Consider the following 24,343-nt stretch of genomic DNA (forward strand, 5'->3'; position numbering starts at 1 on the left):
AGATGTTTAAAGCGATAAGTAAAGGGATGACTTCTATTTTAAAAGAGCAAAACCTTGTGAAGCCACAAAAAGGGTATAAGATCAGAAAGAAAGAAATGTGAAAATAACACATCAGCAGTTTGGGAGGCAAAATGTAGACACTGAAACTACAAAGACAACTCAGCCGCAGGGGGGATTTGGAAACTTGAGTTTTAGCCTCCACATAGGCGACGCCATTCTGCATGTAAGAATACGAAATTCGAGCTATATTTCATGCCAAAATTAAAATTTCATGCGAAAATTAAATCTAAATGGATATTCCTAATGTGAAAGACGAAATGATAAAACTTCTAGAAGAAAACGTGAGAGGAAATCTTGGTGAACCTTGAGTTGAGCAAAGAGTGTTCATATACAATGTTAAAAACATCAAAGAAATGCGTACATATTAAACAGATAATTGTATTACATCAAAAGTAAAAACTTCTGTCTAAAAGGCACTGTTAAGAGAATGTAAAGACAAGCCACAGGTTGGAGACAAATATGTATAAGTTATTCATCTAAACAGAAAAGTATTCGTACGCAGGTATGTAACAAATTCTCAAAACTCATTAGCAAGGAAACAAACAATACCTTTACCAGAATGGATAAAAGATTTGAATAGGTACTTTACCACGGAAGGCGTGTGGATGGCAAATGAGCACATGAGAAGATGTTCAAAATCATTAGTTGTTAAGAAAAGTCAGAAAGGGAAATTTAGAACCTCAAGGAGATACCCTACTTACCTAGTAGAACGGTTAAAATGAAAAAGATGCACCATACCAAGAGTTGTTGAGAACATGGAGGAACTAGAACTCTCACACGCTGTTTGTAAGAATAAAACTGCATTTTGGAAAACTGACGGTTCCTGAAGTAGTTATACATACGCCATTCTAGGTGTTTGCCAGAGAAATGAAAGCACATGTCCCTGTAGGACACGTGCATGAATTTTCATGGGAATGGCAAGGGTAATAGCCCCAAACTGGAAATGACCCAAATGTCTATCAGCAAATGAGTGACTAAACAATATGTGGCACATCCATTATTTCATTTATTCAGCAACAAATAAGAACGAGCTACTGATGCATGCAACAACACGGATGAATCTCAATAAATTAGGGTGAGCGAAAGAAGCCAGACAGAAAATAGTATATACTGCATGAACACATTCATATGGAAGTTTAGAAATAACACTTTCTAATAATCTACGGTGACAGAAGACAAATCAGTGGTTGCTTAGGGATGAGTGACAGGGAGTGGGGTAGGGGACGGGATGAATTACCAAGGGCAGGAGGAAAATGGAGGCAAGATCTATGTGTCCATTATCTTACAGGTTTACACATATTTGCAAACTTACCAAATTTGCACTTTAAGTATATACAGTTTGTTGTATGTTAATTATATCTCAGTAAAGCTATTTACAAGACAATTGTATATTTATGTACTGGAACAGCCTTCAAAAGTTAAAATTTATGAACTCGGGTGACATGTATTCGTATGGACAAATCGCAAACATATAAACAAGCTTTACAATGCGTGGAGTGAGACTTGTTATATAAAATTCGATAAACTACAAAAAAAAATCCCATACAATGTTTAGGCACGCATACATACTTGGGAGTGATCCAGCCTGAATTCAAAGAGGTGTTTTCCTCTGGAGAAGGACTTGAATGAAATTAGGGAGGGACACACAGGGCTTCCACGCTATCAATAATATTTTACTTCCTTTTGAGAAATCTTTTACGCTAATATGATGGAAATATTGAGATTTGGTAAAGCTGGGACTGTGCACGGGGAAGTGGATCATATTACCTTAAAAATCGTCTGTGTGTTTGAAATTTATCACTTTTTAAAAAGTACACACTTGGCTCGGGGACATTATTTCGGAAGGCAGTCTTAGAAAGCAAACATTACTTGGGAAAGACGAGGCCCAGTTTGGCTTTCTCTTGAGTTACTGCTTTGGCAACATCGCCAAGGACTAGTGGAATCCCAAAGCTCGGAATTCACGGTGACTGAGTCCCTGGCCAGGGCACGTGGTGTCAGAGATGCATTTTGAGGAAGAGAAGAGCGTGAGTACCAACGCGCTGGGAAACCGAGGTGCTGGGCAGGGAGGGCTAAGTATGGATTTGGTGCCCCATGAGGGTGCCCAGGGTGGTGTCTGGGCAGTCTTGAGGACGCTGAATCCAGAGAAGGGGCAGTGGGGCTCTCTCACCGGCACTTGGAAGTGGGGAGCTGGAGGAAGAACCGGCAGGACCGCGGGGACCACGGTGGTGACGTGACTTCGGCCGCCATGGGTCTCTGGTGTGGATCCCGAGGCCATTAGACCTGGTGGAAACAGACTCACCGCAAATCCTCCAGCTGGGGGCTTGCCAGGTCGGCAGGGTTGGGACCCACTGGTCCGTACTGGTAATGCTTGCTCTCAGACCATTGTGCAGCCTAGGAAATAAATAAATAAATAAATAGCTCGGCAGCCTTTCTCCTCGGAAGGACTGGCGAGTCTCAAGCCACGAGACTCCCTGGGAAAGAAGTGTCTTATCTCTTCAGTAGGAGGAGATAAATTTCATGTCAACACAGCAAGAGCCGGCAGCAAACTCCAGACTGAGGAAATTAGGTGTTTTATGTTCAGACACGGATGGGTGGTAGAACGCTGCGGCCACAGAGAAAAAGGGTCCCTTCTCTTCACGGCTTTTAAAGTGTACTCCAGATCTCCAAAATTTAAGATCAGTAACTGGACTATGTGGTCGGGCTTTTCTGGAGCCTTATAGAAACGCCAAGTCAGGCCTCATTGGCAATGCAGAGACCTGTGATAACTGAGGATCAGTTGTTAGGACGTAACAATTTTGGGGTGGGGATCCTGCAATACATGTAAAAGCCCATACGTTAAAAGCATTTAAAATGCATTTAAAGAAAAACGAAGGGCTGCTTTTTAGAGCACGTGTAAGGTATAATAAACAGCAAATAAATTGGTACGTATAGGCCTGTGTCCTCACCGAAAGGAGATTCAACCGGCAGGCTGTGTCCATGATGAGCATAGAGCGAATTCCTGAAATTACAACGTGCAAGCAACACTTCCCAAAGGAAAAGAAGAACAGGGCCCACTTGGAAAAATGTCCCCCGTGTCAATGACACTTAACGTATAAAGAGTCTTCTTACGTGTCAGTATCCAGTGTTTCTTTTCAAAACTCAAATTTTATTCGTCTTGTCAGATTTTTAAAATAGTACATAAAAGAGAGTTTTCTAAGGACGAAATTAGTATTTTGCTAAATGCTCGGTGTCTGATTCTGAAGTGTTGTAGCAAGTTAGGACAGTGTTTCCCGAAGGGTGGTTCAGATCAGGGCCGTTTGATCAGAATCACTTAAGTTGGCAAGCTTTTTCGGTAAAGGGCCAGATAATGAATATTTTAGGCTTTGCCATACAGTTGCTGTTGCAACAGTTCACCTCTGCCCAGTGTTGTAGGGTGAAAGCAGCCATAGATGAGTCATAAATGAATGAACGTGGCAGTGTGCCAATAAAACTTTATTTACACAGCTAGGTGTGTGCTGGATATGGCACACAGACCATAGTTTGTGAACACCTGATTCAGAGTAGTGTTTTCCTTTTCTCTCTCTCTCTCTCTCTTTTTTTAGCTGAAGCCCACAGTCAAAAATAGAGAGGACACGAAGCCCAGCACGCGCGTGTGCAGGCGCACACATGGCAGGGTTTTGCAAAACCGAATTTGCCCTCTGGATCAGGAATGCACTCTGCTACCTTCTTTTCTCCTCTCCTCTCCTCTCCTCTCCTAGTTTGTTTGTAAGTGCTAGTTCTGGCCATACTACTGACCCATCACCTGCAGCTCATTGCCTGTTGGAATGCAGACTCGTACCACTCTGCCAATAACAACTGTTCAGGGAGGGTATTGGAGAGGGGGCCCAAACATTTACAGTTTCTCTTTTCAGAAGATTCCTGCTGATTCTTGTGCACACCATTTTGAAAATCTCCGATCCGGCATGTCAGATGGAATTGTACACTTGAACTAAAATTAAAATTATGCCAACAATTGTTTTCTGTAAAGCATTCCTATGTTTTCAAAGGAGGCTCTCATTTTGGCTTCCTTCAACTTAATGCATGATTTAGGGTTGTTGTTTGTTTGGTTTTGTGTTCTACCTTTTCTGCTCAATGCCACTTTTAATTTCCAGTATCATGATAGAAGAAAAGAAAGAAGAAAATAGAGTTCAAGCATTGTTGCATTTGTAGTGTGTGGGATGGATCACTGATAGGCAGACGAAAAGGCTAAGTGACTGACACAGAGTTGTTCTAAAGGAGTATTTTGACCTTATGTTTCTTTTGTTGGAATTGTAGTAAACATCTTTAATTCCGTCGTATGCTTGAATATTTCGTTCACTTGGATTGTTGGGGACTCTTAAGTTATTTTCCGTCCTCTGATGGATGATTTGGACCCTAGGCCTTTCTCAGCTTTACGTCTGGATGTAACTGTGTTAGGCGCTACATCCAATTTGGTGTAAAACAAGTGTTATTTCATTCAACTGATGAACACAGTTAATCTGCTGTGGATGGTCACCGTAATTATAATGAGTTACGTCTTTTACCAGGCTTAATCTCCTACGCCGTTTGCTCCAAGGTCTTGGCACTTCATTCTCTCTTAACTCTCTCCTTGGAGGAATTTTTCTCACTCTTGCCCGAATCGTGCCGCTGCTGCCTCTCCGTGCAGCATGAATTTCCTTTGTTTGCTGCAGTACGACATAGCTGGAATCAGATGGTCCTTAGAGGCCTCCTGAGTTCTGACATCTCCTTCCTTCCTTTTCTTCGATTAAAGTTGCATGGGGATGCTAATGATGACTTGGAGAAAGAAGGAATTTCTTGGAGTTAGCAGGAATTCTGGAGGGGGCCGGAGCCAGCCTGGTCTGTAAGACAGATTAACTGGCTTCCTCCCTACCCTTTCACCCAGGGCTGTTTTCCATTCCGGAATGATCCTGAAGCCGGCCAAGGCCTGTCCCGGGCTGTGTGGATGGGGCACTGGGCGCCCGGCAATTCCAATTAGCAGTCTAATTTTGACTTGGCTTCTGGCCAGAGGGCTTCATCTCACGGCACATTTCAGACACCCTAGCGAATGGTCAAGTGGGTTACCGCGCACTTATCTTGGCCTACCCCCGAGGTTACGGTCAATTACGTCTGAGGGTCGTTTTCAAGCAAGACAGAATCAGGAATTGGAATGGAGGTTGGAGCCAAACATGCATTTTTATCCCGACTGGGAAATGCTTATCAAAATAGTTCTTAGTTATCAAGGAAGCACAAAGTACCTGGAAATGACGTTCCCAGTGAGGGGAAAGGGCCCAGCTGTGCTTTCTTTGGCTTTCTCTCATCTGCTCAACAGGAAAAATATTAATCAATGGAAAAGACGCTGGCTTTCTGTTCATTTAACACACGAGTTTTAGATCGTGTGGGAAATAGTAATACCTCATGTTTTCACATCACAGTTCTATGCCGTGGATTGCAAAGACCTTTTGGGAAAAGGGTTCTTACTTAAGCCACACATTTGCACCTTACGGGGATGTCTTATTTTCTTGATGGCCTAGCTGAAACCCTGAGACAGGGAAGGTCCCAGCGGCCGCTGCCGTCTTACAGTAATTGAGCGGAATAGTGAGGGAAGAGGTCTGGTGACCCTTGTAGCTTGCCATTAGGCAACACCTTTTTTCCCCATCAACAAGGAAGCAATTCACAATAAAGTATTTTCTCATAAAACAAATTAGCGACGCTTCTCCAAGGAGATCAAGAATTATCCAAGCCAGGCGTCCCCGAACTGGGATTTCCATATTTCTCCGCCCACTCTTTGGACTTTCACTGAAGGACAACTTCCGTGCAGCGCGATGCACACGTTGGAAGGGTCCAGCCTGATGCATGTTCCCTCTGCAAGCCCACCCACCTAACCATCTCCATGCCTCTTTTCAAGGTGATGAGGCTTCGCAAACTGGCTCAGCAGATTGCAAACTGCAAGCAGTGCATCGAGCGGTCCGCGTCCCTCATCTCCCAGGCGGAACACTCTCTGAAGGAGAATGATCATGCGCGGTTCCTACAGACAGCTAAGAATATCACCGAGAGGTGAGTTGCGGGGGCTGCTGGGAAGTTCTCAGCCGCCGAGCTCCTGTGTCTGGGGAGTGATCGGCCGGCCTTGCCCTCGCCTGGCTTTTGTTTTCATTTTCGAGGCTGAGAGGCTGAGTACCGGGGAGAATAGAGGCTTTGAGTTGCTTTGTTCCAGCTAAAGATGCTTCCCTTTGACATGTCAAAGCCTTTTCAGTAGCGCCCTGGAGTTCAAGGCCTTTGAAACAAGAGTCCCCCGGTTGGAAAGAATAAAATCAGCCTTGCTTTGGGGGTGGGGGGTGGAGAGGCGGGGGGGGGGGGGGGGGGGGGGAGCTTACCGTGGCACAAAAACGACAGTTATTGTAACTCTCGGACCTGATCTTATCGTACGCTTGGTAACAAAGAGTCAAAATGAAGGCAAAAACATAAAAGGGAATCTTTTCTTCCATCTCAGGGCTCATCTATTAAAAAGAAAGCAAACGCCCAGGTGTTGTGCTCTGTTAGACCTATTTTTATTTGGTTGAGAAGGTTCGCCTGGATAGAAAGGTCAAAGCTGACTCATGTGGGAGAGAAAGGACCCAACTGTCAATCTCATACCTCTTTCTTTTAAAGGGTCCTTTATTCTGGGGCAGGGCACATAAAGAGAACATTATTCGAATGGTCAGTTCAGCAGTGAAACTGATGGGAGTCACTGCTCCTTCGCTCCGCGTCCGTCTGGGTTGGCATAAACTTAACTCGCCTTGGCTGCTGCAAACACCTACAGCAGTTGTTAGCAGAGCAAAAAAAAAAAAAAAAAAAAAAAAAAACAAACCACCTCACTCCACCTAAATGATACCTCCAACCCCTGCCAGTGCCCTGGACTTTCCATTCATTCTCATTTTTGGAGGCCCCCTGCCCCATATACAAAGCAATAATAGAATCCTATCATGGGACAGCTCATTCATGCTGGTCTTTATCCTAGAGCAGAAGTCTGCAAACTTTGATAAAGGGCCGGAGACGAAATATTTCAGCTCTGCAGGTTCTAAGGTCTCTTTCCCAACTACTCAGCTCTGCCGTGATTAACTCCATAGCAGCCAATCATAGACAATACAGAAACAAACAGAAACAAACGGGCGTGCCTGTGTTTCTACCAACACTTCCCCAAACAGGTATTTGGCCCTCTGGCTGTATTTTGCCAAGCCCTGGCCCAGGGGAAAAAAATACTCACCGTCGTCTGACTTGCATTTCTTCAAGGAAAGAGAAAGAAAACTAACCTTAATTGAGTGCGTGCTTGTGTCGGGCACTGTGCTAATTCTCAACATAGCCCTTGGAGGTAGGCGCTGATGTTTCTGTTCTCACCGTTCTTTGAGTCAGAGTAACATACAGTGGTTTTACAGCTCTGGTCTTGTATCGAACCAGCTTCATGGTGTCATTTCTTATATTTGAGAAAAAACTCTTCTGCAACTGGTTACGATACTTAATCTCTTCCAAAGCACGTGGCCAACAGCTGCTTATCATCCTGTTTATATCCTTAAAATGATCCCTCCCTACTCTTAAGAGAAGCCAGTTTCTTTGCTCAGGACTCCTAGGTTCCCAGTGTGTGTCTTCACAGCTCTCCTCTGGACTGTATCCAGTTGCTTTATGTCCATCCTAAGGTTAAAAACTGTAAACGGTGCTAATACTCCGGTGTACCTAGGACACTCTCCTAGACCCTGTTTACACTTACGTCGTGGTTTCCAACTGGAATCCAAGAGTACTTTTCTCCAGCTACAAATCACGAGATGTCCAGATGAAATGGCTACTATGAGCTGCATTTCTCAGCACTCCCTCAAAATTTGATCAAGTGTAATATGAACAAACTCACACCTATCGAGGGGAGAGAATGTGGCCCCATAACAGTTGGGATAGAACATTCTGAAAGAAGACCTACCTTTGAAGTATAACGTAAGCGCAGGAATGCCCCACATGTGATCTCCCACAGATCCAGCCCGTCATAACCGGTCCCATTCACCTCTACCTGTAACAAGCCCATCTCTTCAAGAACAGAAACATGACTTTGATTTTTCTTTCTACAGACAGTGAACTGTATAATACAGTTGACCCTTGAACAGCATGGGTTTGAACTGCTCAGGTCCACTTATACACGTTTTGTTGTTTTTTTTTTTTTTAAATAAATACAGTGCAGTACTGTAAATGTATTTTCTCCATCATATTTTCTATAGTAATATTTCTTAATATTTCTAATACTATTTTCTTCTCTCTAGCTTACTTTATTGTAAGAATGCAGAGTATAATACATATAACATACAAAAGATGTGTTAATCGATGCTTTATGTTATCACTGAGGCTTCTGGTCCCTGGTAGGCTCTTAGTAGTTAAGTTTGGGGGAGTCAGGAGTTATTCACGGATTCTCCACTGGGTGGGGGTCAGCGCCCCTAACCCCCACATTGTTCAAGGGTTAACTGTGTACTGTATTCTCAAGCCTCACTAATATATAGTTCTTGGTGCAATTGTATGCGCACTTTTATAAAATCATTTTAAATAAGCAAAACTGTTCACTAAATCCAGGCGTAAGAAAGTCGGCCTCCTGCTTATGAGAAGGCTAAAGTTCCATCAAGTTTGAAGATGCAGCCCCTCTCTTCCTGTCTCTGTTGGCAGTCCTCTTGGTCAGTTCCTGGGCCTTTCTCTCTTTCCGGGAACGGAAGGTCGTGAAAGGGCAGGGGGCTTGGACCAGGACCTGGGAAACTCGGGCGGCGATCCCAGCACTGCCACTTTTTAACTATGATCCTTTGGGTTCATCTGTGAGCTATTTTCTGCATAGAGTGTTGGGCTCATAGGGGCGCCCGGGTGGATTAGTCCATTAAGCGTCTGACTTAGCTCACGTCATGATCTAGGGTCCTGGGATCGAGCCCGCATGGAAGCTCTGCTCAGCGGGGAGTCTGCTTCTCCCTCTGCCCCTCCCCCCACTCATGCGTTCCCTCCCCCCCCTCAGATAAATAAAACCTTTTTTTAAAAAAAAGAAAAAAAGAAAATTGGGCTCATAATAGCTACCTCTATCAGTCGTTGTAATAATATTGTTGATGACTCCTAAGAACAGGCCTTTAGCGTCATAGATACTCCATGATGTCTGTTGGATTTAAGTTCTCATAGTTTAGTATGTCAGTACGGTCCCGCCTTGTATGTCTATTCTGGGGCTGGTCTCTGCCTGTCTGTACTCTTCAGTCCTTTACTTAGTAAACATTCTTCTCTAGGACACGACTTCATAATTCTCTGCCTCCTATTGTGTCTGCCTTGGGCTTTGGCACCTGTACACTTCTAAACCATCTCTATTGTTCTATTCAAGCGGGGGAAAGCCCGGAACAAACTTTCAATCCTGCAAGCCTTCCTAAAGGGAGACTTGAATGAGATTTTTCTGCATCTTTAAATCACTTAAGGTAGATATGTTCATCTACAGGCTGAATCAAACTGCAAAAAGGTTTTCGATTCAGAAACATAAAAAAACAAAAAACAAAAAACAAAAAACCCAACGACACCCGAAGGAGAGAGACCCTCAAGCTTTACATTGTAGGAGATGCATACGCTTTGGAATCCAGTGTCTGGCTCTGTGCTAATTGCTTAGCAGGATTTATGGACGGCACTGGGGCTGCTCCTTTAACACTTGTGAGTCTAATTTTGCGCATACGCTCCTAGCAGGCAGAAACCCCGGCCGCCTTGTTTTCACCATTATGGCCCCAGCACATAGCAAACTGCCTGACATGAATGAATGAGTGAACAAACTATAAAACAGGTCAATTATTGCTACCTAATCTGGTTGTTATAGGGACAAAATCAAATAGTATAATAAAACTATTAGTCCCGTTCCTGTCCCAAGGTGATCGTGCAACAAATGCTAATTCCCTTCCCTCCCACTTACTAAAATGACGCACATGGATTGCATAACATACTATATTCTCAAGCCACACTAATATATAGGTCTTCCGTATGATTGTATGAGCATCTTTATAAAATTGCATGAAGTAAGCAAAACTCATCGAAGCATAAGAATTTGCTTATGAGAAATCTGAAATTAAAATCACTTGTAGCAGCAAATTATCGAGAGGATGGTAAAAAGAAACTTCCCTCTGAACAGTACTCATTTTTCAGAGCTCCTAGGAGGGTGTCCGACTCCTCTGTCCTTCAGCACCATAGGCAGTTCAAGGGTCCATCAGACTTAGCCAGAATATAAAGCTAAGAGCTCCAGTTGTCAACGATGGAAAGATGTCACTTGATTTTTAAGAATTCAAGCACGTATGATGAGTGGGTTTTGAAGTGTGTTCTGGTAGGGTGTTAATTGGTGTTAAAACAACAAAGTTTCAGAGCCAAATGCATTTGGGAAATCCTGAGCAGACCAAAGCAAACCACGTTTTGTTGCTGTGAGACCTCACGGGGTTTTACCACGGTGATTTTCCCACTCGCCCAAGAGAGACCCATGTAAGTGCCGTTGTCAGGGGTCGGGCACGGGGGCCGATATTAGGCAGGAAGGGTAGAGCATCTTCCTCTGGCAGTGACTGACAGAGAGCCTGCGAGCCGTGTAGCTCCAGACACGTCCACCTTCTGGAAAACTGGCCCCATGTGGCCCTGGCAAACTGTCATGGAGATTAGGAGCGTCGAAGTCAAAATCGAAACAGGAACTAATGTGCAGGTCACCCCCTTAAGCATCAAGATAGGACACAATGTCCTTATTTGCCTCAATATGGTAAGAGCTTAACACACACTCACAAGCATGTGCACACACGGGCATATAGGTACACACACACACACACACACACAAATATGAAAGCACAGAATTGCAAAAGTGGCATAAGACTGATGACCCTGGTGGATTTTGGCAACTCATCTGAAAGGCCAGAAGATGGGCAACAAGGATTTGGGGAATAAAAACATGGCCTAAAATGTTGAATCTGGCAGATCTCCCCTTGCCTGTCACTCCAATTACGAATTTGAAATTGTAGCCAAAGATAAATATCTTTCCTTCCATCAAAAAACTGTGTAGGTGTTAAAAGCTGCAGTCATCTGCACGGATTCTTGCTGTCAGTCTTTGCCTCCCAGGCTTAGGAACTTCCAGCCTCTCCGTTCCCACTCCACAAAGTTCCCACCAGCAAGATGGCAGGCTTTTTTTTTTTTTTTTTTTTTTAACACTGTCACTTGCCCGAAGCACGTTTCAGTTAACTGTGGATCACAGAACCAGGAGAAACTTGGGAGTGAAATCTATTTTGGGTGAGCCTGAGCAGAAGCTTCTGCCCCTGGACCGGGAAAGCGCTAAAGTGAGATTATCTGTTCAGAGCACTCAGGATCCTCTCAGCCCGAGATCGGTGCCACACAAGAACGACAGAGAAATGCGAAAGAAAGATGGCCGTTTCTTCAAAGCTCAGTGCAGTTTTCCCTGCTGGACATCATGAAACATTCTCATTGGGGTTTCGCTTTGAAATTTTTATTTGAAGAGTTCATGTGGTACTATAGCATTTCTTTTAACTTTTCTGCACTGACGCAAATTTTTGGGGCTCTTTAAGAGCTTCGTATATATTTGTTGAGTAATCCCGAGATCGCTCTGAGTTTGGAGGAGTTTTTGTGATCATGGGTCATAAGGAAAGCATTTTTTAAGTACAGTTTGACTATCTGTGAAAACTGGCTAGCAACCATGCCTATATCTACCAGTCTAAATTATCAGGTCTTCGTCACAATGATTAGCCCATTCCCCTTGGGTGCGCTCTTTAGCCAACAAAATCCCCAAACTCTGCTGGTCGCTGTTTCTTGGTGAAAGAGTTAGGTGGTGAATTTAGATTCTCCACCCTCATTCAAACACTTGAAACTTTTCTTTCCAGAGTTTATGCCTCTTCAAACTTTTCATCAGTGGATCCCAGGATCATCCCGGTTATTACATTGTTAATTATCCCATCTACTTCCCTCCCTATACAAAGCTGAAAATGGTCCAGAAGTGCAATTATAGAAACTTCATTTCTAAGGATTTTGAGCACCTCACAGGTGTAACTTACACTGAGGTAAAATTCAGAGAAGATAAAATTAACCATTTTAATGTGTGCAATCCAGTGGCATTTAGTACATTCACAATGTTGTGCAATTACTACCTCTATCGAGTTCCAGAATCTTTTCATCCCCCCCCCCCCCCCCGGTAAACTCCATACCCACTACGTAGTCATCGTCCATTGCCCCCGCCAAGCCCCTGGCAACCACTAATCTCTCTGTCTCTATGCATTCGCCTATTCTGGACATTTCATACAAATGGATCATACAATACATGGCCTTTTGTGTCGGGTTTCTTTCACTTAGTGTAACACTCTCAAGGTTCATCCACACTGTTGTGTGTATTAGTACTTCACTCCTTTTTATGGATGAATAATATTGCATCGTATGGATAGACCCACAAGTGTAATTTTTAAATAGCCAAAATACATATCTTTATAAAATACAAAGTTTTAAGAGCCATTAAGAGACACAAAAGGAGATACATCTCCTTAGGTAACCAGGTTGAAATTTTTCTAGATTAAATGGAAGAGTATAGACCTAGCTGCCAGCTAGCTTTGTGACTTTGTATAAATGAGCATCAATACTCTTAATTAGAAAATAGCTAGATTTGGGCGCCTGGGTGGCTCAGTGGGTTAAGCGACTGCCTTCAGCTCAGGTCATGATCCCAGAGTCCTGGGATCGAGTCCCACGTCGGGCTCTCGGCTCAGCGCGGAGCCTGCTTCTCCCTCAGACCCTCTTCCCTCTCATGCTGTTTCTCTCTCTTTCTCTCGCTCAAATAAATAAATAAATAAAATCTTTAAAAAAAAAGAAAATAGCTAGATTTAGAGCTGAACCATTTCAGAGTGTTGCTTTGCTCACAAATTCCCAGCACCCTACACAGTACCCTACACATAGTCGGTCCTTGGTGGTGTTTACCGAACTTTGTGAAATACCCAGATCAACAAGATTACGGGTCTAGCATAGTCTGATATGCTCAGACATGGTTTATGTCATGCCACAATTGTATCGTTTTTAAGAGGATCGCTTGCATTTTTTAATTAGTCAAGACATTCTGCTATTAGGAACTGAACTTTGCAAATCAACTTGAGCTTAACACACACGTAGCAGGAGATTGTCTCATAGCAGGAGAGTCATATTTACCAATACGTAGCTTTATAGTTTATAAATGAGAAATCTTAACTTGCAACTGTAAATGAAGAGGGAAAATGGTGCATCCATTGGAGGAATTTGTGAGAAAGCTCATGAATATTTTCCATGGCATCTGCTGGGAATATGGTGCAAAAAAAAAAAAAAAAAAAAATGAATACAAGGAGAACGAAACGAGCCAGACAAAAACTCCTTTTCTTAATGTTTACTTTAGAAAGAGGTTAGTAATTGATTAAACTAATCCAATATCTGGAAACATTCTTTTTAAATCTTCACTTTGCCTTTTATGCAGTTTGAAATTTTGGAGACTCCTCTTTGAAGTGGAGCAGGGTCGAGTCTAAAAGGAACGAACAGTTTCCCAGACAGATGTGTGAAGAAATGCCTAGAGCTATGTGCTTCTCGCTGGGGTTAGATGTGAAGGGGCCAGGCTGTTAAATACACAGCCACATGAAATATGAATATTCTTTCACCTCCGTGGGGAATTTTTTTCCGGTAGTAAAAAGGAAGGGGGGGGGGCAGCCATTCTACTGTTTCCCCAATTCCTTTGCCTCGTCTTTAAGCTTGCATTCATTTGCATTGTGTTGCTGTGTTGTGCTATTCCCAGGTTCTTTTTGAGGCTCCCGTGGAAAAACAGCACTATTTTAAAATGATACTTGTTTTCTTTCTATTTTTTTTCATTCCTAGGCGGCAATGGTGAAAGGCATCTTGACATTTCTAAAAAGTTGTTTTGTTTAAATTACAGAGTCTCCATGGCAACTGCATCATCCCAGGTCCTAATTCCTGAAATCAACCTCAATGACACATTTGACACCTTTGCCTTAGATTTTTCCCGAGAGAAGAAATTGCTAGAATGTCTGGATTACCTTACAGGTATTGTCTTGTGTGTGTGTGTGTGTGTGTGTGTGTGTGTGTGTGTGTGTGTGTGCGCGCGCGCGCGCGCGCGTGCATGTGCTTTAATATTGTGTACATTCAGTGATACGCATACTTTGCCACCACGTCGGTTCCCTAAAAACCAGAGGTGTGGGCTCCTGATTTAGGAACAGAGTCTAGTATTCCCATAAATGATTTCTGGCACACTTTTTTTTTCCCCACCCAAAACGACACGGTCTGAGACCAAATTGGGGACAGAGGAAAAGGGAGACTCTCGATAATTAAAAACATACTTCCCACCATTTTCTCTCTGCTGGCCATCAAAGAGATACACAAAGTAGCGTGGCTATTGTCCACTTCATCTCGGCAAGGCATCTGACTCTCACAGTGCCCTGGCAGAGAAAAAATTGGCAGCTAACTCTTGATTGGGTGTCTACTACTCTGCTTCAGCTCCTTGTATCCGAGACCTTGTATAATCTTCACACCATCAAACTGAGGTAGCATGTTATAATCCTCATTTTGCAGATGACGGAGGTCACCCATCTCGCTGGAGGTCAGGTAGCTAGCGAGTGGCAGAATTAGGATTTGGCTTGGGTCCGTACGGACTCCAAAGACCTCTTGCTCTTTCTGGTAAAAGACGTCATTTCATCTTGGCAAAAGGTCACCATGGCAAACGTCCCAAAAATCACATGTGAATTCCTGGTGCCATGTTTCTGATAGGCTTTTTTTTTGGGGGGGGGGGGTCAAGCTTACAAAACAAAAGGAACCGCAATAAAAGAAAACCTCTGGCTACTCCTATTCCTAACCATCCAGATTTTTCTTTGCTGTCAACCTCGAGAATGAGAATTGAAATCATTCACTGGTAGAATGTGGACTGTTTAGATGACCTTTATTCGTGTTAGCCAAAGCCACCGGTGCCTGTGACTTCAGGAGGGTGCCAGATGTGCACCGAACCGAGGACATGCAGCCTTCGAGAGACCACATCCCTAACTTAGCGTGGCATCAGCTTCCCCACTCCAGTTCCGTGTGTGCGTGGTTGGAAAAGATGGAGCAGGAGAAAGGGAACATTGTGAGATGTTTGTTTTTACAGTCTGTGGATCAGAAGCGAGGAGTTTTGTATCCAAGGGGCATGATACGCAGATAGGTTTTTGCTTTGCAAGAAGCCGAGGTGCTGTTTTTAGCCTTTCTGTATTTGCAAGGGAAGCAGTCATCCCACAAACTTCTTCTCTTACGTCATTCTTTCAAACCGTACCACTCCTATTAAGGAAGAAAGAAGTCGACTCCAAAATGCACTTGCAGTAAGGAACCAAACTTGGTTTCAAATATTTATTAATTTACTGCCCTCCTTTTTTAAGCTTTAACTCCGGAGTCTGTCTAAACTAACACTACCCCCTAGAACCTTCCACAGTGGTAGAAACATTCTGTATCTACACTGTCCATTATGGTAGCTGCTGACCACATGGGGCTATCAAAAACTTGAAATGTACATAGTGAGCCTTTACTTTTATTTGACTTTAATTCAACCTAATTGAAATGTAAAAAGCTTGCGGCTACTGTATGAGACAGTGCAGGTCTAGACTTTCTCTGGTTGAGCTGGTTTTCGTGATGGCATCCTATGAAAAATCTTTTTTTTTTTTTTTTCCCCTCTTACATCATTTGGGATTGAGTATGATTGCAACAACAGAAAATCCAGTTAGCGGTGACTAAACACATCAAGGGGTGTTTGTATCACGCAAACCCAAGCACGGAGGTATGAGCTCCAGGCCGGGGCAGCGGCTCAGTGAGGACCTCAGACCCCAGGCTGTTGCTCTTTGTCTCTTCTGCCACCTTTGCTGGGTTGCCTTTTTGCCACATGCTCACAGCATAGCTGCCCTGCCTCCATGCATCGTGCTCAAGTCACAGGTAAAAAGGGAGGGCCGCAGGGGAAACGGGGACAAAAATCTGTCTTTGTTTATTAGGAAAACAAAAAGCTTGCTCAGGAGACCCATCTGGCAAATTCCCACTTGTGTCTCATGGGCCAGATCTGCGTCACAAGGTCATGCCCAAGGACAAAGAGGACTGAAAGACTGTTGGGCCGGGCCCATGACCTTTCTGCACAAAATCAGTGTCTCGTTGACCTGAGTGTGTCCTCCCCATTTCCCAAGAATCGTCTGATGGTGTTCCGGTGGGCATACGTTCACGGGCTATGTCTGCATGCGAATGCCAAGGCAGTGATTAGAAGGGAATGTGTGAACGTAGCCCGCACTGACTAGGACCGTGTGCGCCATATATCATCCCGATGGCTGTTTATGCCAAGCTTGAGACCACATGGGGTACCTGCCATTCTGCCTTCTGAACTTCAAACCCCAAATACAAATCTGGCCCATTTCTAGACATAACATCGATCCTGGCCATAACATATGATGCTTGGCTGGTATTGCCCAGTCCAAATAGTTTATCAGACATTTGTAAGCAGGAAATGAAGTGTTTGTGGAGTATTAGCCCACCATTTCTCCTGTCCTGTTTATGACAGAGGCAAGAAAATAACAGTTCTGCTACCAATCCCACGAATATTGAAATTGGCAGCATGCTGCTGTTCTCATTTACGGTAAATTGGGTATTGACTTTTCAGGACAAACCCATTGGGCTTATAATCAAAACAGGGTTAGCCTGCATGGCTGTGAAAACAAGATTTTTTTTTTTTTTTTTCCTCCCCGTGACATGCCTCTAAGTGGTATGTCAAGTTAATAACCCAGAGAGGTGACATTTCCTCCCCGATCGCAGCTACCGCCATGTGTCTCACAGCTACTGGCTTATTTTGAACATAAGTTTGCTTTCTCTTTAATCCTGTATTGCAATGCAGAAAGGACGAAATCTTTCTACAGTGGTTGATGGAAAAGTAATTCAATGGACTGCTTAGATTATGGGAGAATAAGCATTTCTCCACCGCTCCCTGCCGGGTGATCGCGCACCAACAGGGACCACACAGACAATCATAAGGACATTTTATGGTGCAGCTGGGCCTCCCCCGCAGAATACATCTCTGGCTTGGTGTCGCTGATTCATGCACATCCAAGTCACAGCACATGACACTAAATCTTGCATGTGGATACTTCAGGAGACAGATGTATAAATACATAGTCCAGAAAGAACGCTTTAGGGGCTCTATAGAGCCCTTCTATCTTAATACATGACTTAATGCAGTGCCTGCCCACATGTATAGGCGTGCAGTAATACTCGTGGAATTCAGTAAGCGAGAAACAAAGCTGGTCTAATTGACTTTATACAAACATAAAAGTTTTACTTGCTGTGTACGGTATTTGTCCTGGACATCTCTTCAGCGGACAAAATGAAGAAGCCTAAAACAGTTCGAGTTTTCAGTTTACCATATTTATAAACTCATCTCCTTCTTTGGGTTTGTTTAGGACTCCTCAGTCCTCATCAAAGTTAAGGGCAGGAAAGAACTCTGCAATAGTGTGAACAGAGGTTGCTACAAATCTATAGAATGCAGATATGTTTCTCCTTTTGAAGTTAGGTTCTCATATACAGAAGAGTGGCAATAAAGGCCCGGATCGATTCTCTAAACCAGGGGTTGGCAAACTTTGACTATAAAGGGCCAGATGGTAAATATTTTAGGCTTTGCAGGACATATGGTCCCAACTACTCAACTCTGCTAGTGCACAAAAGCAGCCACAGACAATACATAAATGAATGAGCCTGGCTGTGTTCCAATAAAACTTTATTTACAAAAACAGGCAGTGGGCCAGATTTGGCCCATAGCCATAGTTTGCCAACCCCTGCTCTGAAATACTGTTGCCGGTGCAGAGCACTCACTGCCTAGCCTTTTTCTTGCTCACAAACTCCTCTCATTAAACCAGTTACGGAAATCGAGCCGGTAGATTTTTGAGTCAACTTCAATCATTATTTTGGTGGGATTTGGGCTTCTCTGCTCCAGACTGTGTTCAAGACATAAAACAGCAACCTTCTCCAGTGATAAAGTTAACCAAATGCCAAGGAACTATGTTTTCTTTGGGGAAGGAAAATGTACTTCTTAGATATGATTGATTGTTAATCATGTTCTTCTTAATTTGAAATATCACCTATAAATTGAAAAATGAGAAGAAAATGGGGCTACACTATGAAGTGGGTTTTTTTTTTTAAGATTTTATTTATTTATTTGACACAGAGTGAGAGAGACAGCGAGAGAGGGAACAGAAGCAGGGGGAGTAGGAGAGGGAGAAGCGGACTCCCCACTGAGCAGGGAGCCTGATGCAGGGCTTGATCCCAGAACCTCAGGATCATGGACTGAGCCACCGAGGCACCCCAGGTTTTTTTGGGGTTTTTTTGTTTTTTTTTAAATAAGTCATCAAAACATCTAATGAAAGAAAATTTTCAAACAACCATTTGACTGGTTTGTTACAGGATAACAAACATTGGTATTTTTCCAGTTGGGTATATAAATATAAAAATAGGTGACCTCACAAAGCTCCGAGGTTGGCAAACTTTGGCTCGTAGGCCAAATCTAGCCCTGACCGGTTTTGTAAATAAAGTTTTACTGGAAGCTGCCCACGTCCATTTGAGTATGAATTGCCCATGGCTAACTTCATAGTTCAGCAGCAGAGTTGAGTAGGTACAACAGAGACCATATGGCCCTCAGACCCTAAAATATTTACCACCTAGACTTTTGCCATCTCCCCAGTGTGGAAAAGTTTGCCATCTCCCCAGTGTGGATGAAATCACAGAAGTTCATCTTGTTTGTTTTTTGTTTAATATTTTTTTTTCATGGATAAGAGTATTATTTGCTTAACCTCCTAAACGTACTTTCATGTGAAATAGAGATAAGTCCCTACTGGCTGGCTAAGTCACGCTACCTGTTAACAATCACAGCAGCAACCAGCCAACCAAACGTTCATTCTTTGGGTTGGGGTCACCACCTCTGGGATGGATAGTGGTCCTGATGGACCTGTGTAGAAAGGCCTGCTATGACTGTCACACATCTCCTCTGAACTGTGTCCCGGAGGTGCCTGCCTCTTCGCTGATGAGCATTCTTGATCCCCACAGCTCCCAACCCTCCCACGATTAGAGAAGAGCTCTGCACCGCTTCCTATGACACCATCACCGTTCATTGGACCTCCGATGATGAGTTCAGTGTGGTTTCCTATGAGCTCCAGTACACCATATTCACCGGACAAGCCAACGTTGTTAGTGAGTATTGCACCCCGTATCGATTCCTCTGTTTGGTGACTCTTTTCAGTTAGATCGCATTTCTAAATTGAAGCGTCAAGGGAAGACGAGGAAGGAAGGAATACGCTGTATTGGCTGCATTTCCTAACCAAGAAGATGATAGCATTCACTTGTACTATACTAGCAAAAATAGCGAGCCAAAGAGTGGTGAACATTAGTCATCTCTAGCAAACCACACGGATGAGTCTTACAAACATATGGTTAAGAGAAAGAAGCAGGAAACAAAAGAATACATGCATGAATCTGTTTATACAGTCATAATTTAAAGATAAAAAAGAAAACTATTTTGTGGGGCACCTGGGTGGCTCAGTCGGTTAAGTGTCCGACTCTTGATTTCAGCTCAGGTCATGATAGAGCCCTGCATCGAGCTCCACTCTGAGCGGAGAGTCGGCTTCAGATTCTTTCTTCCTCTGCCCCTCCCCGCCCACTCGCACATGCACATGTGCGCTCTCTCTCTCTCAAATAGGTAAATCTTAAAAAAAGAAACTGTTTTGTTTAGAGATGCATACATAGGTGTAAAAACTACAAATAAAAGCGAAGATGATGGTTGCTTCCGGGATGGGAAGGGAGTGGCACCATTGGGAAGCAACACCTGGGGGGGTCATGGGGTTAACTACTTTCTGGGTGGGAGGTACATGGTTTAGTCATTATAGCATACATTTAATATTTTTTTAATTTTTTAAAAAATTTTTTATTGTTATGTTAATCACCATACATTACATCATTAGTTCTTGATGTAGTGTTCCATGATTCATTGTTTGTGCATAACACCCAGTGCTCCACGCAGAACGTGCCCTCCTTAATACCCATCACCAGGCTAACCCATCCCCCCACCCCCTCCCCTCTAGAACCCTCAGTTTGTTTTTCAGAGTCCATCGTCTCTCGTGGTTCGTCTCCCCCTCCGACGTACTCGCCTTCATTCTTCCCCTCCTGCTATCTTCTTCTTTTTCTTTTTTCTTAACATATCTTGCATTATTTGTTTCAGAAGTACAGATCTGTGATTCAACAGTCTTGCACAATTCACAGCGCTCACCATAGCACATACCCTCCCCAATGTCTATCACCCAGCCACCCCATCCCTCCCACCCCCCACCACTCCAGCAACCCTCAGTTTGTTTCCTGAGATTAAGAATTCCTCATATCCGTGAGGTCATAGGATACATGTCTTTCTCTGATTGACTTATTTCACTCAGCATAACACCCTCCAGTTCCATCCACGTGCTTGCAAATGGCAAGATCTCATTCCTTTGGATGGCTGCATAATATTCCATTGTGTATATATACCACGTCTTCTTTATCCATTCGTCTGTCGATGGACATCTTGGCTCTTTCCACAGTTTGGCTATTGTGGACATTGCTGCTATAAACATTGGGGTGCACGTACCCCTTCGGATCCCTACATTTGTATCTTTGGGGTAAATACCCAGTAGTGCAATTGCTGGATCGTATGGTAGCTCTATTTTCAACTGTTTGAGGAACCTCCATACTGTTTTCCAGAGTGGCTGCACCAGCTTGCATTCCCACCGACAGCGTAGGAGGGTTCCCCTTTCTCCACATCCCCGCCAACATCTGTCGTTTCCTGACTTGTTCATTTTAGCCGTTCTGACGGGTGTGAGGTGGTGTCTCATTGAGGTTCTGATTTGGATTTCCCTGATGCCGAGCGATGCTGAGCACTTTTTCGTGTGTCTGTTGGCCATTTGGATGTCTTCTTTGGAAAAATGTCTGTTCATGTCTTCTGCCCATTTCTTGATTGGATTATTTGTTCTTTGGGTGTTGAGTTTGATAAGTTCTTTATAGATTTTGGATACTAGCCCTTTATCTGATATGTCATTTGCAAATATTTTCTCCCATTCTGTCGGTTGTCTTTTGGTTTTGTGGACTGTTTCTTTGGCTGTGCAAAAGCTTTTTATCTTGATGAAATCCCAATAGTTAGTTCATTTTTGCCCTTGCTTCCCTTGCCTTTGGCGATGTTTCTAGGAAGAAGTTGCTGCGGCTGAAGTCGAAGAGGTTGCTGCCTGTGTTCTCTTTTAGGATTTTGATGGACTCCTGTCTCACGTTTAGGTCTTTCAACCACTTGGAGTCTATTTTTGTGTGTGGTGTAAGGAAATGATCCAGTTTCATTCTTCTGCATGTGGCTGTCCAATTTTCCCAACACCATTTGTTGAAGAGACTGTCTTTTTTCCATTGGACATTCTTGCCTGCTTTGTCAAAGATGAGTTGACCATAGAGTTGAGGGTCCATTTCTGGGCTCTTGATTCTGTTCCATTGATCCATGTGTCTGTTTTTGTGCCAGTACCATACTGTCTTGAGGATGACAGCTTTGTAATAGAGCTGGAAGTCCGGAATTGTGATGCCGCCAGCTTTGCTTTTCTTTTTCAGTATTCCTCTGGCTCTTCGGGGTCTCTTCTGGTTCCATACAAATTTTAGGATTATCTGTTCCATTTCTTTGAAAAAAGTGGATGGTATTTTGATGGGGATTGCATTGAATGTGTAGATTGCTCTAGGTAGCACTGACATCTTCACAATGTTTGTTCTTCCAATCCATGAGCATGGAACGTTTTTCCATTTCTTTGTGTCGTCTTCAATTTCTTTCATGAGTATTTTATAGTTTTCTGAGTACAGATCCTTTGCCTCTTTGGTTAAATTTATTCCTAGGTATCTTATGGTTTTGGGTGCAGTTGTAAATGGGATCGACTCCTTGATTTGCCTCTCTTCTGTCTTGTTGTTGGTGTATAGGAATGCCACTGATTTCTGTGCATTGATTTTATAGCCTGCCCCTTGACTGAATTCCTGTATGAGTTCTAGCAGTTTTGGGGTGGAGTCTTTTGGGTTTTCCACATACAGTATCATATCATCTGCAAAGAGTGAGAGTTTGACTTCCTCTTTGCCGATTTGGATGCCTTTGATTTCTTTCTGTTGTCTGATTGCTGTGGCTAGGACTTCTAATACTATGTTGAATAGCAGTGCTGAGAGTGGACATCCCTGCCGCGTTCCTGACCTTAGGGGAAAAGCTCTCAGCTTTTCCCCATTGAGAATGATATTCGCTGTAGGTTTTTCTGTAGATGGCTTTTATGATATTGAGGTATGTACCCTCTGTCCCTATACTCTGAAGAGTTTTGATCAAGAAAGGATGCTGTACTTCGTCAAATGCTTTTTCTGCATCTATTGAGAGGATCATATGATTCTTGTTCTTTCTTTTGTTAATGTATCACGTTGATTGATTTGCGCATGTTGAACCAGCCTTGCAGCCCAGGGATAAATCCCACTTGGTCATGGTGAATAATCCTTTTAATGTACTGTTGGACCCTATTGGCTAGTATTTTGGTGAGAATTTTTGCATCCATGTTCATCAAGGATATTGGTCTGTAGTTCTCCTTTTTGTTGGGGTCTTTGTCTGGTTTTGGGATCAATGGTGGCCTCATAAAATGAGTTTGGAAGTTTTCCTTCCATTTCTATTTTTTGGAACAGTTTCAGGAGAATAGGTATTAATTCTTCTTTAAATGTCTGATAGAATTCCCTTGGGAAGCCATCTGGCCCTGGGCTTTTGTTTCTTGGGAGATTTCTGATGACTGCTTCAATTTCCTTAGTGGTTATCGGTCTGTTCAGGTTTTCTATTTCTTCCTGGCTCAGTTTTGGCAGTTGATACATCTCTAGGAATGCACCCATTTCTTCCAGGTTATCTACTTTGCTGGCATAGAGTTGCTCATAATATGTTCTTATAATTGTTTGTATTTCTTTGGGATTGGTTGTGATCTCTCCTCTTTCATTCATGATTTTGTTGATTTGGGTCATTTCTCTTTTCTTTTTGATCAGTCTGGCCAGGGGTTTATCAATCTTGTTAATTCTTTCAAAGAACCAGCTCCTAGTTTCGTTGATCTGTTCTACTGTTCTTTTGGTTTCTAGTTCATTGATTTCTGCTCTGATCTTTATGATTTCTCTTCTCCTGCTGGGTTTAGGCTTTATTTGCTGTTCTTTCTCCAGCTCCTTTAGGTGTAGGGTTAGGTTGTGTATTTGAGACCTTTCTTGTTTCTTGAGAAAGGCTTGTATTGCTATATACTTTCCTCTCAGGACTGCCTTTGCTGTATCCCAGAGATTTTGAACAGTTGTGTTTTCATTTTCATTGGTTTCCATGAATTTTTTAAATTCTTCTTTAATTTCCCGGTTGACCCATTCATTCCTTAGTAGGATGCTCTGTAGCCTCCATGTATTTGAGTTCTTTCCGACTTTCCTCTTGTGATTGAGTTCTAGTTTCAAAGCATTGTGGTCTGAAAATATGCAGGGAATAATCCCAGTCTTTTGGTACCGGTTGAGACCTGGTTTGTGACCTAGGATGTGATCAATTCTGGAGAATGTTCCATGGGCTCTAGAGAAGAATGTGTATTCCGCTGCTTTGGGATGGAATGTTCTGAATATGTCTGTGAAGTCCATTTGGTCCAGTGTGTCATTTAAAGTCTTTATTTCCTTGTTGATCTTTTGCTTAGATGATCTGTCCATTTCAGTCAGGGGGGTGTTAAAGTCCCCCACTATTATTGTATTGCTGTCAGTGTGTTTCTTCGCTTTTGTTATTAATTGCCTTATATAATTGGCTGCTCCCATGTTCGGGGCATAGATATTTACAACTGTTAGATCTTCTTGTTGGATAGACCCTTTAAGTAGGATATAGTGTCCTTCCTCATCTCTTATTACAGTCTTTGGTTTAAAATCTAATTTGTCTGATATAAGGATTGCCACCCCAGCTTTCTTTTGGTGTCCATTAGCATGGTAAATGGTTTTCCACCCCCTCACTTTCAATCTGGGGGTGTCTTTGGGTCTAAAATGAGTCTCTTGCAGACAGCATATTGATGGGTCTTGTTTTTTAATCCAATCTGATAGCCTGTGTCTTTTGATTGGGGCACTGAGCCCATTTACATTCAGGGTAACTATTGAAAGGTATGAATTTAGTGCCATTGTATTGCCTGTAAGGTGACTGTTACTGTATATTGTCTCTGTTCCTTTCTGATCTGTGCTGCTT

At 43.1% G+C, this 24,343-nt stretch overlaps 1 protein-coding gene across 9 annotated transcripts in view; it reads left to right on the forward strand.

Moving 5' to 3' along the window:
* The window catches only part of MID1 (midline 1), a 590,235-nt gene that overhangs the window by 544,756 nt on the left and 21,136 nt on the right, over window positions 1–24,343 (forward strand). For all 9 annotated transcript variants that reach the window (XM_027609029.1, XM_027609028.1, XM_027609036.1 and 6 more), the window contains 3 exons: window positions 5,963–6,111; window positions 13,982–14,109; window positions 19,150–19,293. In XM_027609029.1, coding sequence (XP_027464830.1) covers window positions 5,963–6,111; window positions 13,982–14,109; window positions 19,150–19,293 — 421 coding nt within the window. The remainder of the gene's footprint in view (window positions 1–5,962; window positions 6,112–13,981; window positions 14,110–19,149; window positions 19,294–24,343) is intronic.

This window comes from Zalophus californianus, chromosome X (genome assembly GCF_009762305.2).
Source record: "Zalophus californianus isolate mZalCal1 chromosome X, mZalCal1.pri.v2, whole genome shotgun sequence".
NCBI classification, from domain to species: Eukaryota; Metazoa; Chordata; class Mammalia; order Carnivora; family Otariidae; genus Zalophus; species Zalophus californianus.